Raw genomic sequence first — 16,811 nt, forward strand, 5'->3', positions numbered from 1 at the left:
TAGTTTTAGGGCATTTTGAACGTGAAATGAACTGCTGTGCCAAGCTGAAAGTTAGTTAGGAGAACCGTGTGAAGAGTTTTGAAAAAGTGACCTAAGTATTGAGAAATGGGTCCTAGCGATTGTAAAAAAAAACAGTAAAATGGCTATATATATACACACGCAGATCAGACTACAGCCATTATCTGATAGGACACCGCCATCTGGTGGCAGTAAGGACAAACATCAGGCATTTACACACCGGTATGGCTATAGCTATACTTTCAGAGAGGAGAGCAAGGCTGAAAATCTATATTCTCTCACTGGGGCCAGTCTGTTTCTCTTTCAGCCAACGTGTCTATCTTGGCAACAAGAGGTAGTAATGTTGTTGAATGACAAATTAGTCTGGCACTCAAACTAAATACAGACGTTAGATAAAGTCAAGTGAACACAAATTAACACCGTTCACACCTACTGTAGTGAGAGGCTACTTCATCAGAGGATATTAAAAGAACATAGCATGCTAGATGAGCAGGAAAATACTGCATGTACTTCCCCTGCGTCAGCTTTCCTTTGTTATTGAGCTCTGTCCTTTCAGACACAAGTGGTCTATTCTTACACACTGTCCACCAGGCTGTCGTTGGGTGTGTGTGTGTATGCGTGTGAATGTGTGTGTGTGTGTGTGTGCGTGCGTGCGTGCGGTTATAGCAGTGTCTGGTACAGAACTCTCAATGCAAAACCTGAGACTGAGAGGTCCTCTGACCTATCTTATCACAGATGGACAAGCATCATACACACATACTGTACATTCTGAACACAGAACAACAAACATACACATCTTGCGTGATGTAGCATTTCCAATTTCCAAAACATGATAAGAATTCTCATAAAAGCTCAGTGCTCCTACAACACAAGGAGCTCTTCTTAATGTATTATGTGGATAGACAGCATGTCTACTTTACTGTTAAAATAAAATGTATCTTCTTGACATGACAGAAATGCTTTTATAACATTCAGCGTTAGTTCTTCCTCTAGTGGATAATTCATCTTCACATGTCTCATAACATATACTGTAACTAAATAACTGAGAATCTGTCTGTTGACTACATGGCAGTCAGCAATTACAGTGGAACATACCATTCTCAAACATCCAGAGAGGGGTGTTTGGCTATCTTGCTAGGATAATGCATATCATATTTGCTCTAGACGTACTTGGGACAGTCTTTGGGCAATCGGGGCTCAGGAATACCAGTTTCTGACTGATCTGAGTAGACATGTGTGTGTGTATCTCTGACCTGAGCCTGGATTAGCACTGCCTCTGCTCAGGAGCATTTAGCATTACTGGACAGAAACATTATTATACACACATGGCATCACGTGTCATACTCTAGTAGATACCCATAAACTTCCAGTCATTGCGCTAATGCTAATTAGCATTGGCTCGCGAAACTCTCAAACTTCTTTCATATTGGACACAGAGACATAACAATGTTATCCACGAGTTCACCTGACACTGGGGAAGTAGATAAAGGTTGCCAATATCCCGAAGAGTCCCGTTAAGCCTCAATATTTAAGAGCAGGCCTGTTGGATGAAGAACACCTGAGTAGGACAGGATTGTATTACATCCATTACCAGATAAAACATGACCACAAACCAAAAAATACCCTAATATGATTGACAGCTGACATTGCTCACCTTGTCTGTCTCCTCCGTGGACTGGTATCCTGACGACAGCACCACGTCGCCTGACGTTGCATATCCAGGATTGTACCCAGGGGAGGGGCTACTTCGTGTGGTGTTGTCCGTCGTGGAGGAGGAGCGCAGGCGTTCGGAATGCTTCTGTGCATCATAGGTAGGGTGGCGGTGGGGGGTCTGGGGGCTGCCTCTCAGAGGGGGATCCTGGTCTACTCCCCCTCCCCCTGCCCCTGTCCCGTTCCCCCCACGGTGCTGGCTCTGCAGCATAGTCCCACGCCTCATCGTGCCCACAGGGCCGGCACCCTGACCAGCTGGGGGGGCAAGGAGACCACCAGAGGGGGGGTCAGAGTCAGGACAGGCCAAGGGGGCTTGGAGGGGGGTGAGGTAGTCCTCGGGAGGGTAGCGAGAGGGGCCACCCATTGAGATCACAGAGGATGAGGAAGAGGAGGATGCAGAGGAGGAAGAGGAGGAGGCTAGGGTAAAGCGAGAGAGGGACAGGCGTCTGCGTTGCTGCTGGAACAACTGCTTCAGACCCTGGCCCAGGACGCCCATGCTCTCTCGGGCATTCTGGGTCATTTTGGAGGGGGAGTGGTGGTCTGAGTGAGAGGAACACCTCTTGAGGCCTAAGTCCTGCGCCCCTTCTCTACCCCCCGACCCCCCCTGGGTGCCTCCCACTACCTCCTCTCTGCATACGAGGGTGCAGCACTCTCATACACAGGGGAATGGGGGTGGGGTAGGATAGGGGAGTAGAGTAGAGTAGGGTGTGTGTTTCGGGATGGGTTGAGACAGGAGAGGTCAAAGTTCAGCGGTGGCCAATGGGAGTCCACAACATGCATCCAATCAGCTCAAAGATAATGCTTGCCTAGTAGTCTACCATAGAAAGAGAGGAAGTGGGTTATGATGGAGTGAAAACAAGGGACAGCAAGAGGAAGCAAACAAGAAGAAGATGCTCTAAAACAGATAGTGTTGGAAGTTGCCCCCGACTCTGGGCCAGATGTTGGGGGCAACTTCTACTAACACCACAGGCACTGCACACACAAACGGGGGAAGGGGAAAGGAGAAAGATAGACACACAGAGATGGAACAAACAAAAGAGAGAAATAAGTGAAAAGACCCACATACCATCAGCCCAACACTGCCTAGACTCACTCAGTGTCCAAGATCACCTGTAGAGAGAGAGAGAGAAAGAGAGCAATCAATGTCTCAATCAATTAATCAAATCTACTTACGCAATCTATGAACACTCAAACCTTACACCCAAGTATTGTGTCCCCTGGCAGATCCTCTGGGAGCTCATTTGGCGTCACTAAATTTAAAATCCTTCTGCTTTACCGCTACAGTGGTGTCTGGAGAGAAGGGCTTCCTCAAAAACTACAACACACAGCAACACAGGCTCACTATACCAACTCACCTAACCTGCAGCAACCCCCAAAAAACTATGCCAATCTATGCTAAGCAACATGGTTTCCTTTGAGGCTGAGGAGCGACAGTAATTTCCTTAGATACATATTCCTAGTGTGAAGAGAAGGCAGCCTGTCAGACAGTCACAGTGAGTACTGGCAGTGAGGGGAGGAAAACAAGTCCGAGTCAGGAACATTCTGAGCTCTGGGGGTGGGTGACATGCTCACTATATTCCCTAAGCTGCACAGTCATAAGAGACTATGCATGAATACACACACACATGTGCGAGGGCGAGAACACACAAACATGCAAGGGACACACACACAGTGTAATCTACACAAATAAGGCTGTGATACGGTCGGCCCACGTCACAGCTAGTTAACACAATCAGCTGTTCAGTTTCACAATAGGCCTAGAGAGAGGAGAGAGAGCAGCACACAGCACAGTGCCCACACTGTCACTAGCAGCACACAACAACACTGATACATTCACAAAGCAGTATACTGACCACTGATCAGCCACTAGCCTTCAATATAATACAGTCTTAGAAAAAAAGGTGCTATCTAGAACCAAAAAGGGCTGTCCATTTTGAAGAACCTCTTTTGGTTCCAGGTAGAATCATTTTGAGTTCCATGTAGAACCCTTTCTACAGAGGGTTCTACATGGAACCCAAAAGAGTTAAACCTGGAACTAAAAAGGGTTCTACATGGAACCATAAACGGTTATACTATGGGGTCACTTTTTTTCTAAAAGTGGACTTTTTTCACATTTTCAAACAATCCATTTATATTTTCCAACGGGGCTATACATTTGGGTGAGGTTTCTTTCCTCGCCTGCAGTAGCCTCGTTTCACTGCCAAAAATAAAATTGAAACATCTGGTGTGGTAACAACACAATGTCAAACACAGGTAGCCTAGTCAAATAATTAACATCCAATCACATTAACCGCTACTCTCTCGCGGGAATTCCACTATGTAGCAAACGTAGCTGCTGTTCATGTTGGTATCTGTACTGATGGCGCAAAACCCATAACAGGGAGACATAGTGGAGCGGTAACTCGCGTGCAAGCCGTTGGTCCCGACGCCACTTAGGTACACTGCATGCATCCGCCGTGAGGCACTTGCGGGAATGCCTGACAGCTTGAAAGACGTTTTGGACACTACAGTGAAAATGGATAACTTTGTTAAAGCAAGGCCTCTGAACTCTAGTGTATTTTCTGCACTATGCAATGATATGGGCAGCGAACATGTAACGCTTTTACAACATACAGAAGTGCGCTGCTTATCAAGGGGCAAAGTATTGACAAAAAAAAAATTATTGAGAGACGAGCAACTGGATATGTTATCTCTTTCATGCCATGCCTCCAGTCCACTTACCGATATCTGAACAAGAGAGCCTCATCGAAATTGCAACAAGCAGTTCTGTGAAAATGTTATTCATTCAGAAGCCACTGCCAGATGTCTGGATTGGGCTGCACTCAGAGTATCCTGCCTTGGCAAATCACGCTGTTAAGACACTAACGCCCTTTGCAACCACGTACCTATGTGAGAATGGATTCTCGGCCCTCACTAGCATGAAAACTAAATACAGGCACAGACAGTGTGTGGGAAATGATTTAAGACAGACTCCAACACAACCCAACATTGCAGAGTTATGTGCATCCACTCAAGCACACCCTTTTCATTAACCTGTGGTGAGTTATTCACAATTTTCAATTAACAAATAAGGTTTTATATGTAAGATGGTTAAATAAAAGAGAGAAATTATTGATTATTATTATATTATTATTTGTGCCCTGGTCCTATAAGAGCTCTCTGTCACTTCCCACGAGCCGGGTTGTGACAAAAACTCACACTCATTCTTATGTTTAATAAATTTATCGTATAGTGTGTGTGTTGGCAGGCTTACAATGATGGCAAAAAACAATATTTGAGAGTGCGCTGACCCTGGTGCTAGAGGGGGTACACAGCTGGAGGTTGAATGTTTGAAGGGGTACGGGACTATAAAAAGTTTGGGAACCACTGCTGTTGAGAAACACATAGCCAACTGGAGACTCTCAGTGAGTGCAGGGTTTTGATAAGCCTAACTTAAGTTGTTTAGATCAGCTGAGTTTGTGCTGGGCTGTACCTACACAAACCATAGTTTGCCAGCCATTAGCCTTTAGTACTCTACAGAAATAACATGCCATTGAGGAACACTCTAATAAGTCTACACACAACTCACAGAGACACATGGCCAAGTGGAGTTTCTTTACGAGTGCATGGTTTTGTTTCAACAGTGACACACCTGATTTAAATAATTGTGGTCTAAACCACGATTAGTGATTATTAAAGCAGGTGATGTAGCACCGGGCTGGAACAGGACTTTACACACTCTGTCTGTGGCGCTCCAGGACCTCAGTTGGCAACCTGGTAGTAGTGTTTGAGTGGAACGCAGTGATGAAAGGTTGAATATGACAAGAGAGACAGAGAGAGAACATATGGGGGACAGGACAGGTTCATGCTCACTGCCAGTCACAGCCAATCAGTCAGTAACCTGCTGCCAGCCTGGTACTCACTATTATAAACACTCTGAGTGGCACATTCAATGCATGACAAAATGCCCCTGTGATCTGAAAAGAACAGCTCTGACTGACACACCTTGAACCCTTTCACCTTCACCACCCGAGTACTCAAAGGTCTTCACATAACACAACACAAGCATGTGCGCATAAGTGTGCAAACACAGTGTTTCCCCCCTATATTCAAACATATATAACATCTAGGGGAAACACTGTGCACACCAATTCACAATACAGACACACGTACATCAATCAAATAGCACCTAACAAGCATCCTAAATGATTGTGTAACGGATGTGAAACGGTATGGGCGAGGGGACGGTCTAAAATTATACTGTTACAATTTCTATGGTGTGTATTTTTGGGCGTTAGCGGTGGAATTGTCCTGTTTGAATCTGGTGCTGAACCTGCCTCTGGCTGCTAGCCCCCTCTCTCTCGCTAAGTCCTCTCTCATCCCCAGGCCGATCTCAGCCCATCTCAGCCCAGCTGATCTCAGCCCAGCTGACTGGGTGTTTTCTTTATTGTCTACTGTTTTATATGCATGCTTAATCCTCTTTCAAGAGCCCTTAGAGGACAAAGCCCCATTTTGTGTGTGTGTGTGTGTGTGTGTGTGTGTGTGTGTGTGTGTGTTTGTGTGTGTGTGTGTGTGTGTGTGTGTGTGTGTGTGTGTGTGGTATGCAGTCCTAATGCATAATTTCATTAGGCAAGGCTTGGCTTTCCACCTTGGTGAGGTCACGAAGCTATAACAAAATCAAATGAAATGTACCGTCAGTTGCCAGATGGGCTGTTGAGTGACATGACAGTGCTGTTCTGTTCTATCCTGTTCTGACCCTGACCCTCAGAGCAGGTGCTGCTGGAATCATAGAGAGGGTCTTGGGACACTACTGAGGCTATAGTCGACACATGACCATCCTCTACAGCACAGATCACTCATATGCTGCAGGCCTATCAGGACTTAGGCAAACACTCACACAGACACAGGCACGCAGTGGTGATTAAACAGACAACAGGTGTCAGAGCCTTTGTGAGCAGGGTAGCCATGATGAGTCAGCACATTTCTCAGAATTACTGTGGCTGCATCCCAGTCAAAGGTAAACCAGCAATGACCACAAGAACAATGGCCCTTCTGGAAGCCCCTGGTACACGCACACATGCACACACACATGACCTGGACCTCATCTCTATGTCAGGACATTTGTTGGCCAGTTTTCCTGTTGCGGTTGTTGATACCATTGTCTCTGCAAGGCCAGCTGAATCATACAGATGGAGACAGCTCAGCCACATATTGTTGGTCATTGTTGAACTAATAGGCTCACTCCCCAAAAATCTCATAGTATACTGAAACAGGCCCATACAGTTCCAGAGGACGTGGAACAGACTGCTCTTTGTTCTGCTCAGAGCCACAAACAGCCCTATCTCTGGTCTTTGTGCTCTGTCTCTATCACTGACACATCAACGAGAGAGGAATTAGACCAGAGAGTTCTGTCAGCCTTGCCGTTGAGAGAGAGAGTACACTACCATTCAAAGGTTTGGGGTCACTTAGGAATGTCCTTGTTTTTGAAAGAAAAGCTATTTTTTTGTCCATTAAAATAACATGAAGTTGATCAGAAATACAGTGTAGACATTGTTAATGTTGTAAATGACTTTTGTAGGTGGAGACGGCTGATTTTTTAAAATGGAATATCTACATAGGCGTACAGAAGCCCATTATCAGCAACCATCACTCCTGTGTTCCAATGGCACGTTGTGTTAGCTAATCCAGGTTTATAATTTTAAAAAGGCTAATTGATCTTTAGAAAAAACTTTGTTGTTTTAGATTCCATCACTCACAGTTGAAGTGTACCTATGATAAAAATTACAGACCTCTACATGCTTTGTAAGTAGGGAAAACCTGCAAAATCGGCAGTGTATCAAATACTTGTTCTCCCCACTGTATGTATGTATGTATATGCATATATGTATATGCATATATATATATATATATATATATATATATATATATATATATATATATATATATATGAAGAATATGTAGGATAGACTAGTATATGTACAGTAATAGTTAATAGGATAGGCCTTGACTAGAATACAGTATATACATATGATGTGGGTTAAACAGTATGTAAACATTATTCAAGTGACCAGTATTCCATTATTAAAGTCACCAGTGTTCCATGTATATTTACATAGGCAGCAGGCTCTAAGATGCAGGGTTGAGTAACCGTGTGGTAGCTGGCTAGTGACAGTGAAAGTTAAGGGCAGGTTACTGGGCGGAGGCCGGCTAGTGGTGACTACATGCCGTGGCTCAATGGGGGGTTAGAGATCACAGCATAACACTGTGATATGGACCTGATGCTGTGGACCACGAGGATGACTTCAACCTGTAGTGGTAGTGGTCAGCATTCCAGCTTTTACAGCAGGGGTACTAGGCAATTAGATTCAGTCGCAGGTCGATTTTTGTCTAAGCGAATGGTCGGGGGGGGGGGGGGGGGGGGAATTGACCACAAGTAAACCCAAAAGAGGTTGTATTTGAAAATAACAATACTTTCATACCTTGTTTCAATTGAGACATGATCACGTCTCTTTTTTTATAATGTGGGTATACCTGGAAAGATGTTTCCATAACAATTTTAGCAAAATTCCTGGTGATTTTATAGTCTTTTTGTGTCCCTAAAACATTTTTTTTGTATGAGAGAAATTGAGCTGCTAATCCTCAAAATAATTCCACATCAGAGGGGCAAGCTGGCTGTCTCTCTCCTATCTCGCTCTCTCTCCTATCTCGCTCACTCTCCTATCTCGCTCACTCTCCTATCTCGCTCACTCTCCTATCTCGCTCACTCTCTCTCTTATCTCACTCTCTCCCCTCTCTTTCTCTCTCGCTCTGAGCAACAGGCTAGAAATGTCACCCACATTTTTGAAGGTTGTGTCTAACCAAAATGAAATTATAAAATTACATTAGTCATTTAACAAAAATACAGTCTACAGTGGACAGCAATTGGTAGTTGTCATGGGTTGCAGCTATCTGGGACATCCATCCCAGTGTGCACACACTGTTTGAATCAACATTGTTTCCACGTCATTTCAATTAAATGACGTTGAACTAACGTGGAATAGACATTCGTGCCCAGTGGGATGGCATGCACATTCACATATCCCCAGATATACTGATGATGTCTGATGATATGCATAAAGACAAGACATAAAACCGAAGTGAAGTAAAAGTAGGCTAAATAACAGAAGGTAATAAAAGTACAACTTTGATGATAGAGCTCTCTAATGTAACCTACAATAAAATTGAATCTTGAATCTACAAAACAGCATATTATCAGATCATTAAAACATGCATGCAGTGTTTTGTTAATATGTGCTACTAACACATAAAGCAGATCACAGTGTAGAAGTTACACTATGGCCAGTCAAATTATCTCAAAATTACTGTAGAAGGTGGAGATAATAATCTAGGGTTCCTTCATGATTATGGCGCATAACGTCAAATCAAAGTTTATTTTTCACGTTCGCTGAATACAACAGGTGTAGTAGACCTTACAGTGAAATGCTTACTTACAGGCTCTTACCAATAGTGCAAAAAAGGTATTAGGTGAACAATAGGTAAATAAAGAAATAAAAACAACAGTAAAAAGACAGTGAAAAACAGTAGAGGCTATATACAGTAGACAGGCTTTATAACAGGCACCGGTTAGTCAGGCTGATTGAGGTAGTATGTACATGTAGATATGGTTAAAGTGACTATGCATATATGATGAACAGAGAGTAGCAGTAGCATAAAGAAGGGTTGGCGTGTGGCGGGTGGCGGGACACAATGCAGATCGCCCAGTTAGCTAATGTGCGGAAGCACTGGTTGGTTGGATCAATTGAGGTAGGATGTACATATGTACATGAATGTATAGTTAAAGTGACTACATATATAATAAACAGAGAGTAGCAGCAACGTAAAAGAGGGGTTGGGGAGGGCACACAATGCAAATAGTCTGGGTAACCATTTGGTTACCCGTTCAGGAGTCTTATGGCTTGGGGGTAAAAACTGTTGAGATGCCTTTTTGTCCTAGACTTAGCACTCCGGTACTGCTTTCCACGCGGTAGTAGAGAGAACAGTCTATGACTGGGGTGGCTGGGGTCTTTGACAATTTTTAGGGCCATCCTCTGACACCGCCTGGTGTAGAGGTCCTGGATGGCAGGCAGTTTAGCCCCAGTGACGTACTGGGCCGTTCGCACTACCCTCTGTGATGCCTTGCGGTCGGAGGCCGAGCAATTGCCATACCAGGCAGTGATGCAACCAGTCATGCTCTCAATGTTGCAGCTGTAGAACCTTTAAAGGATCTCAGGACCCATGCCAAATCTTTTTAGTTTCCCAAGGGGGAATAGGCTTTGTCGTGCCCTCTTCACGGCTGTCTTGGTGTGTTTGGATCATTCTAGTTTGTTGGTGATGTGGACACCAAGGAACTTGAAGCTCTCAACCTGCTCCACTACAGCCCCTTCGATGAGAAAGGGGGCATACTCGGTCCTCCTTTTCCTGTAGTCCACAATCATCTCCTTAGTCTTGGTTACGTTGAGGGATAGGTTGTTATTCTGGCACCATCCTGCCAGGTCTCTGACCTCCTCCCTATAGGCTGTCGGTGATCAGGCCTACCACTGTTGTGTCATCTGCAAACGTATTGATGGTGTTGGAGTCGTGCCTGGCCATGCAGTCATGGGTGAACAGGGAGTACAGGAAGGGACTGAGCACGCACCCCTGGGGGTCTCCAGTGTTGAGGATCAGCGTGGCAGATGTGTTGCTACCTACCCTCACCACCTGGGGGCGGCCCGTCAGGAAGTCCAGGATCCAGTTGCAGAGGGAGGTGTTTAGTCCCAAGATCCTTAGCTTAGTGATGATCTTTGAGGGTACTATGGTGTTGAACACTGAGCTGTAGTCAATGAATAGCATTCTCACATAAGTGTACCTTTTGTCCAGGTGGGAAATGGCAGTGTGGAGAGCAATAGAGATTGCATCATCTGTGGATCTGTTCGAGCGGTATGCAAATTGGAGTGGGTCTAGGGTTTCTGGGATAATGGTGTTGATGTGAGCCATTACCAGCCTTTCAAAGCACTTCATGGCTATAGACATGAGTGCTATGTGTCTGTAGTCATTTAGGCATGTTGCCTTCATGTTCCTGGGCACAGGGACTATGGTGGTCTGCTTGAAACATGTTGGTTTTACAGACTCAACCAGGGACATGTTGAAAATGTCAGTGAAGACACCTGCCAGTTGGTCAGCACATGCCCGGAGCACATGTCCTGGTAATCAGTCTGGCAATGCATCCTTGTGTATGTTGACCTGTTTAAAGGTCTTACTCACATCGGCTACAGAGAGCGTGATCACACAGTCGTCCGGAACAGCTGATGCTCTCATGCATGTCTCAGTGATGCTTGCATCGAAGCGAGCATAGAAGTGATTTACCTCATCTGGTAGGCTTGTGTCACTGGGCAGCTCACGGCTGTGCTTCCCTTTGTAGTCTGTAATAGTTGCAAGCCCTGCCACATAAGACGAGTGTCGGAGCCGGTGTAGTATGATTCAATCTTAGCCCTGTATTGACGCTTTGCCTGTTTGATGGTTCGTCAGAGGGCATAGCAGGATTTCTTGAAAGCTTCCGGGTTAGAGTCCCGCACCTTGAAAGCTGCAGCTCTGCCCTTTAGCTCAGTGCGAATGTTTCCTGTAATCCATGGCTTCTGGTTGGGGTATGTACGTACAGTCACTGTGGGGACAACGTCCTCGATGCACTTATTGATAAAGCCAGTGACTGATGTGGTGTACTCCTCAATGCCATTGGACGAATCCCGGAACATGTTCCAGTCTGTGATAGCAAAACAGTCCTGTAGTTTAGCATCTGCTTCAACTGACCACTTTTTTATAGACCAGTCACTGGTGTTTCCTGCTTTAATATTTGCTTGTAATCAGGAGGATAGAGTTGTGGTCGGATTTACCAAATGGAGGGCGAGGGAGAGCTCTGTACGCATCTCTGTGTGTGGAGTACAGGTGATCTAGAATTTCCCTCTGATTGCACATTTAACATGTTGATAGAAAATTGGTGGAACTGATTTAAGTTTCCCTGCATTGAAGTCTCCGGCCACTAGGAGTGCCGCCACGGGGTGAGTGGTTTCCTGTTAGCTTATTTCCTTATACAGCTGACTGAGTGCGGTCTTAGTGCCAGCATCTGTCTGTGGTTGTAAATAAACAGCCACAAAAAGTAGCTGAAAACTCTCTAGGAAAATTGTGTGGCCTGGAATTTATCATAATATACTCTACTTCAGGCGAGCAAAATCTAGAGACTTCCTCAGATTTCGTGCACCAGCTGTTGTTTACAAATAAGCACAGATCATCCCCCCTCGTCTTACCGGAGTGTGCTGTTCTATCTTGCCGGTGCAGCGTATATCCCGCTAGCTGAATATCCATGTAGTCATTCAGCCACGATTCCATGAAACATAGGATATTACAGGTTTTGATGTCCCGTTGGTAGGATATTCGTGTCCCTTGTACCCGCGTTTCTTCCTCTTGCAAATAACGGGGATGTTGGCCTTGTAGGGTGTTTGGAGAATGTCCTGTGCGTCTTGCTTGTTGAAGAAAACATTTAGCCTAATCCGAGGTCAGTGATCGCTGTCCTGATATCCAGAAGCTATTTTTTGCCGTAAAATACGGTTGCAGAATCATTATGTACAAAATAAGTTACAAATAATGCGAAAAACCCCCACATAATAGCACAATTGGTTGGGCGCCCGTAAAACTGATGCCATTTCTTCTGCGGCCATTTTCCATAGGGAGGAGAGAGGCTATCCAGACACGCCTAGTGCACAAATTAATAACATACAGTATGTCTCGCAGCTGAGTCGAGTGTGGAGACGAATGGATTTGGATCAGTCAGACTTCCTGATGAGCCCTTCCCAGCTAACTACCTAATGGACCAATAGCCACGGGAAGTCATTTGGGGTTGGGGGTGCTGTAATTGTTAAGGTGCGTGAATGAGGACCCAAAAGCGAATTAACGTAAACAGAGCTTCTTTAATAACAAAACAAACGTAGGCTCAGATGGACCGGCAGATTCCGACAGGACAGGACAAGGTTGCAGCAAACATGACGATAGTCTGGTTCAGGCATGAATAACACAAACAAGAATCCGACAAAGACAGGAGCAGGAACAGAGAGAGATATAGAGGACTAATCAGAGGGAAAAAGGGAACAGGTGGGAAAAGGGGTGACGAGGTAGTTAGGAGGAGACAAGGAACAGCTGGGGGAAAGAGGGGGAGAAAAGGTAACCTAATAACGACCAGCAGAGGGAGACAGGGTGAAGGGAAAGGACAGAAACAAGACACAACATGACAATACATGACAGTACCCCCCCACTCACCGAGCGCCTCCTGGCGCACTCGAGGAGGAAACCTGGCGGCAACGGAGGAAATCATCGATCAGCGCACGGTCCAGCACGTCCCGAGAGGGAACCCAACTCCTCTCCTCAGGACCGTACCCCTCCCAATCTACTAGGTACTGATGACCACGGCCCCGAGGACGCATGTCCAAAATCCTACGGACCCTGTAGATGGGTGCGCCCTCGACAAGGATGGGGGGGGGGGGGGGAAGACGAGCGGGGGCGCGAAGAACGGGCTTGACACAGGAGACATGGAAGACCGGGTGGACGCGACGAAGATATCGCGGAAGAAGAAGTCGAACTGCGACAGGATTAATGATCTGAGAAATACGGAACGGACCAATGAACCGCGGGGTCAACTTGCGAGAAGCGGTCTTAAGGGGAAGGTTCTGAGTGGAGAGCCAAACTCTCTGACCGCGACAATATCTAGGACTCTTAGTTCTACGCTTATTAGCAGCCCTCACAGTCTGCGCCCTATAACGGCAAAGTGCAGACCTGACCCTCTTCCAGGTGCGCTCGCAACGTTGGACAAAAGCCTGAGCGGAGGGGACGCTGGATTCGGCGAACTGAGATGAGAACAGCGGAGGCTGGTACCCGAGGCTACTCTGAAAAGGAGATAGCCCGGTCGCAGACGAAGGAAGCGAGTTGTGGGCGTATTCTGCCCAGGGGAGCTGTTCTGACCAAGACGCAGGGTTGCGAAAAGAAAGACTGCGTAAGATGCGACCAATAGTCTGATTGGCCCGTTCTGCTTGACCGTTAGACTGGGGGTGAAAGCCGGAAGAGAGACTGACGGAAGCCCCAATCAAACGGCAAAACTCCCTCCAAAATTGAGACGTGAATTGCGGACCTCTGTCCGAAACGACGTCTGACGGAAGGCCATGAATTCTGAAAACATTCTCGATGATGATTTGTGCCGTCTCTTTAGCAGAAGGAAGCTTAGCAAGGGGAATAAAATGAGCCGCCTTAGAGAACCTGTCGACAACCGTAAGAATAACAGTCTTCCCCGCTGACGAAGGCAGTCCGGTGACAAAATCTAAGGCGATGTGAGACCACGGTCGAGAGGGAATGGGAAGCGGCCTGAGACGGCCGGCAGGAGGGGAGTTACCGGACTTAGTCTGCGCGCAGACCGAACAAGCAGCCACGAAGCGACGCGTGTCATGCTCCCGGGTGGGCCACCAAAAACGCTGGCGAATGGAAGCAAGCGTACCCCGAACGCCAGGGTGGCCGGCTAACTTGGCAGAGTGAGCCCACTGAAGAACGGCCAGACGAGTAGGAACGGGAACGAAAACAAGGTTCCTGGGACAAGCGCGCGGCGACGGAGTTTGAGTGAGTGCTTGTTTTACCTGCCTCTCAATTCCCCAGACAGTCAACCCGACAACACGCCCCTCAGGGAGAATCCCCTCGGGGTCAGTGGAGGCTACTGAAGAACTGAAGAGACGAGATAAAGCATCAGGCTTGGTGTTCTTAGAGCCCGGACGATAAGAAATTACGAACTCGAAACGAGCGAAAAACAGCGCCCAGCGCGCCTGACGCGCATTAAGTCGTTTGGCAGAACGGATGTACTCAAGGTTCCTATGGTCAGTCCAAACGACAAAAGGAACGGTTGCCCCCTCCAACCACTGTCGCCATTCGCCTAGGGCTAAGCGGATGGCGAGCAGTTCGCGGTTTCCCACATCATAGTTACGTTCCGACGGCGACAGGCGATGAGAAAAATACGCGCAAGGGTGGACCTTGTCGTCAGAGAGGGAGCGCTGAGAAAGAATGGCTCCCACGCCCACCTCTGACGCGTCAACCTCGACAACGAACTGTCTAGTGACGTCAGGTGTAACAAGGATAGGTGCGGATGTAAAACGATTCTTGAGGAGATCAAAAGCTCCCTGGGCGGAAACGGACCACTTAAAGCACGTCTTGACAGAAGTAAGGGCTGTGAGAGGGGCTGCCACCTGACCGAAATTACGGATGAAACGACGATAGAAGTTCGCGAAGCCGAGAAAGCGCTGCAGCTCGACGCGTGACCTAGGGACGGGCCAATCAATGACAGCTTGGACCTTAGCGGGATCCATCTTAATGCCTTCAGCGGAAATAACAGAACCGAGAAATGTGACGGAGGAGGCATGAAAAGAGCACTTCTCAGCCTTCACAAAAAGACAATTCTCTAAAAGGCGCTGGAGGACACGTCGAACGTGCTGAACATGAATCTGGAGTGACGGTGAAAAAATCAGGATATCGTCAAGGTAAACGAAAACAAAGATGTTCAGCATGTCTCTCAGGACATCATTGACTAATGCCTGAAAGACAGCTGGAGCGTTAGCGAGGCCGAAAGGAAGAACCCGGTATTCAAAGTGCCCTAACGGAGTGTTAAACGCCGTCTTCCACTCGTCCCCCTCCCTGATGCGCACGAGATGGTAAGCGTTACGAAGGTCCAACTTAGTGAAAAACCTGGCTCCCTGCAGGATCTCGAAGGCTGAAGACATAAGAGGAAGCGGATAACGATTCTTCACTGTTATGTCATTCAGCCCTCGATAATCTATGCAGGGGCGCAGGGACCCGTCCTTCTTCTTAACAAAAAAAAACCCCGCTCCGGCGGGAGAGGAGGAGGGGACTATGGTACCGGCGTCAAGAGCTACAGACAAATAATCTTCGAGAGCCTTACGTTCGGGAGCCGACAGAGAGTATAGTCTACCCCGGGGGGGAGTGGTTCCCGGAAGGAGATCAATACTACAATCATACGACCGGTGTGGAGGAAGAGAGGTGGCCCTGGACCGACTGAACACCGTGCGCAGATCGTGATATTCCTCCGGCACCCCTGTCAAATCACCAGGCTCCTCCTGTGAAGAAGAGACAGAGGAAACAGGAGGGATAGCAGACATTAAACATTTCACATGACAAGAGACGTTCCAGGAGAGGATAGAATTACTAGACCAATTAATGGAAGGATTATGACAAACTAGCCAGGGATGGCCCAAAACAACAGGTGTAAAAGGTGAACGAAAAATTAAAAAAGAAATGGTTTCGCTATGATTACCAGAAACAGTGAGGGTTAAAGGTAGCGTCTCACGCTGAATCCTGGGGAGGGGACTACCATCCAGGGCGAACAAGGCCGTGGACTCCCTTAACTGTCTGAGAGGAATGTCATGTTCCCGAGCCCAGGTCTCGTCCATAAAACAGCCCTCCGCCCCAGAGTCTATTAAGGCACTGCAGGAAGCTGACGAACCGGTCCAGCGTAGATGGACCGACAAGGTAGTGCAGGATCTTGAAGGAGAGACAGGAGTAGTAGCGCTCACCAGTAGCCCTCCGCTTACTGATGAGCTCTGGCTTTTACTGGACATGAAGTGACAAAATGACCAGCAGAACCGCAATAGAGACAGAGGCGGTTGGTGATTCTCCGTTCCCTCTCCTTAGTCGAGATGCGGATACCTCCCAGCTGCATAGGCTCAGCACCCGAGCCGGCAGAGGAAGATGGTAGTGATGCGGAGAGGGGGGCAACGGAGAACGCAAGCTCCTTTCCACGAGCTCGGTGACGAAGATCAACCCGTCGCTCAATGCGAATAGCGAGTTCAATCAAGGAATCCACGCTGGACGGAACCTCCCGGGAGAGAATCTCATCCTTTACCTCTGCGCGGAGACCCTCCAGAAAACGAGCGAGCAAAGCCGGCTCGTTCCAGCCACTGGAGGCAGCAAGAGTGCGAAACTCAATAGAGTAGTCTGTTATGGATCGATTACCTTGACATAGAGAAGACAGGACCCTGGAAGCCTCCTCCCCA

The 16,811-nt window shown here is 47.1% G+C and overlaps 1 protein-coding gene across 3 annotated transcripts in view; it reads right to left on the reverse strand.

Annotated features, from left to right (window-relative positions):
• LOC110531972 (transmembrane and coiled-coil domains protein 1) overlaps nt 1-16,811 on the reverse strand; it is a 466,184-nt gene that overhangs the window by 57,976 nt on the left and 391,397 nt on the right. For 2 of the 3 annotated variants that reach the window (XM_090184114.1, XM_036987873.2), the window contains 2 exons: nt 2,795-2,838; nt 1,673-1,983 (listed from right to left, as the gene is read on the reverse strand). In XM_090184114.1, the coding sequence (XP_090040240.1) occupies nt 1,673-1,954 (282 nt within the window). In that variant the 5' untranslated portion in view covers nt 1,955-1,983; nt 2,795-2,838. Of the gene's footprint in view, nt 1-1,672; nt 1,984-2,794; nt 2,839-2,927; nt 3,348-16,811 lie in introns of those variants that run through there. The other variant, XM_090184115.1, reaches the window with a different exon arrangement.

This window comes from Oncorhynchus mykiss, chromosome 9, assembly GCF_057628025.1.
Source record: "Oncorhynchus mykiss isolate SJ-2025 chromosome 9, ASM5762802v1, whole genome shotgun sequence".
In the NCBI taxonomy this organism is placed as follows: domain Eukaryota; kingdom Metazoa; phylum Chordata; class Actinopteri; order Salmoniformes; family Salmonidae; genus Oncorhynchus; species Oncorhynchus mykiss.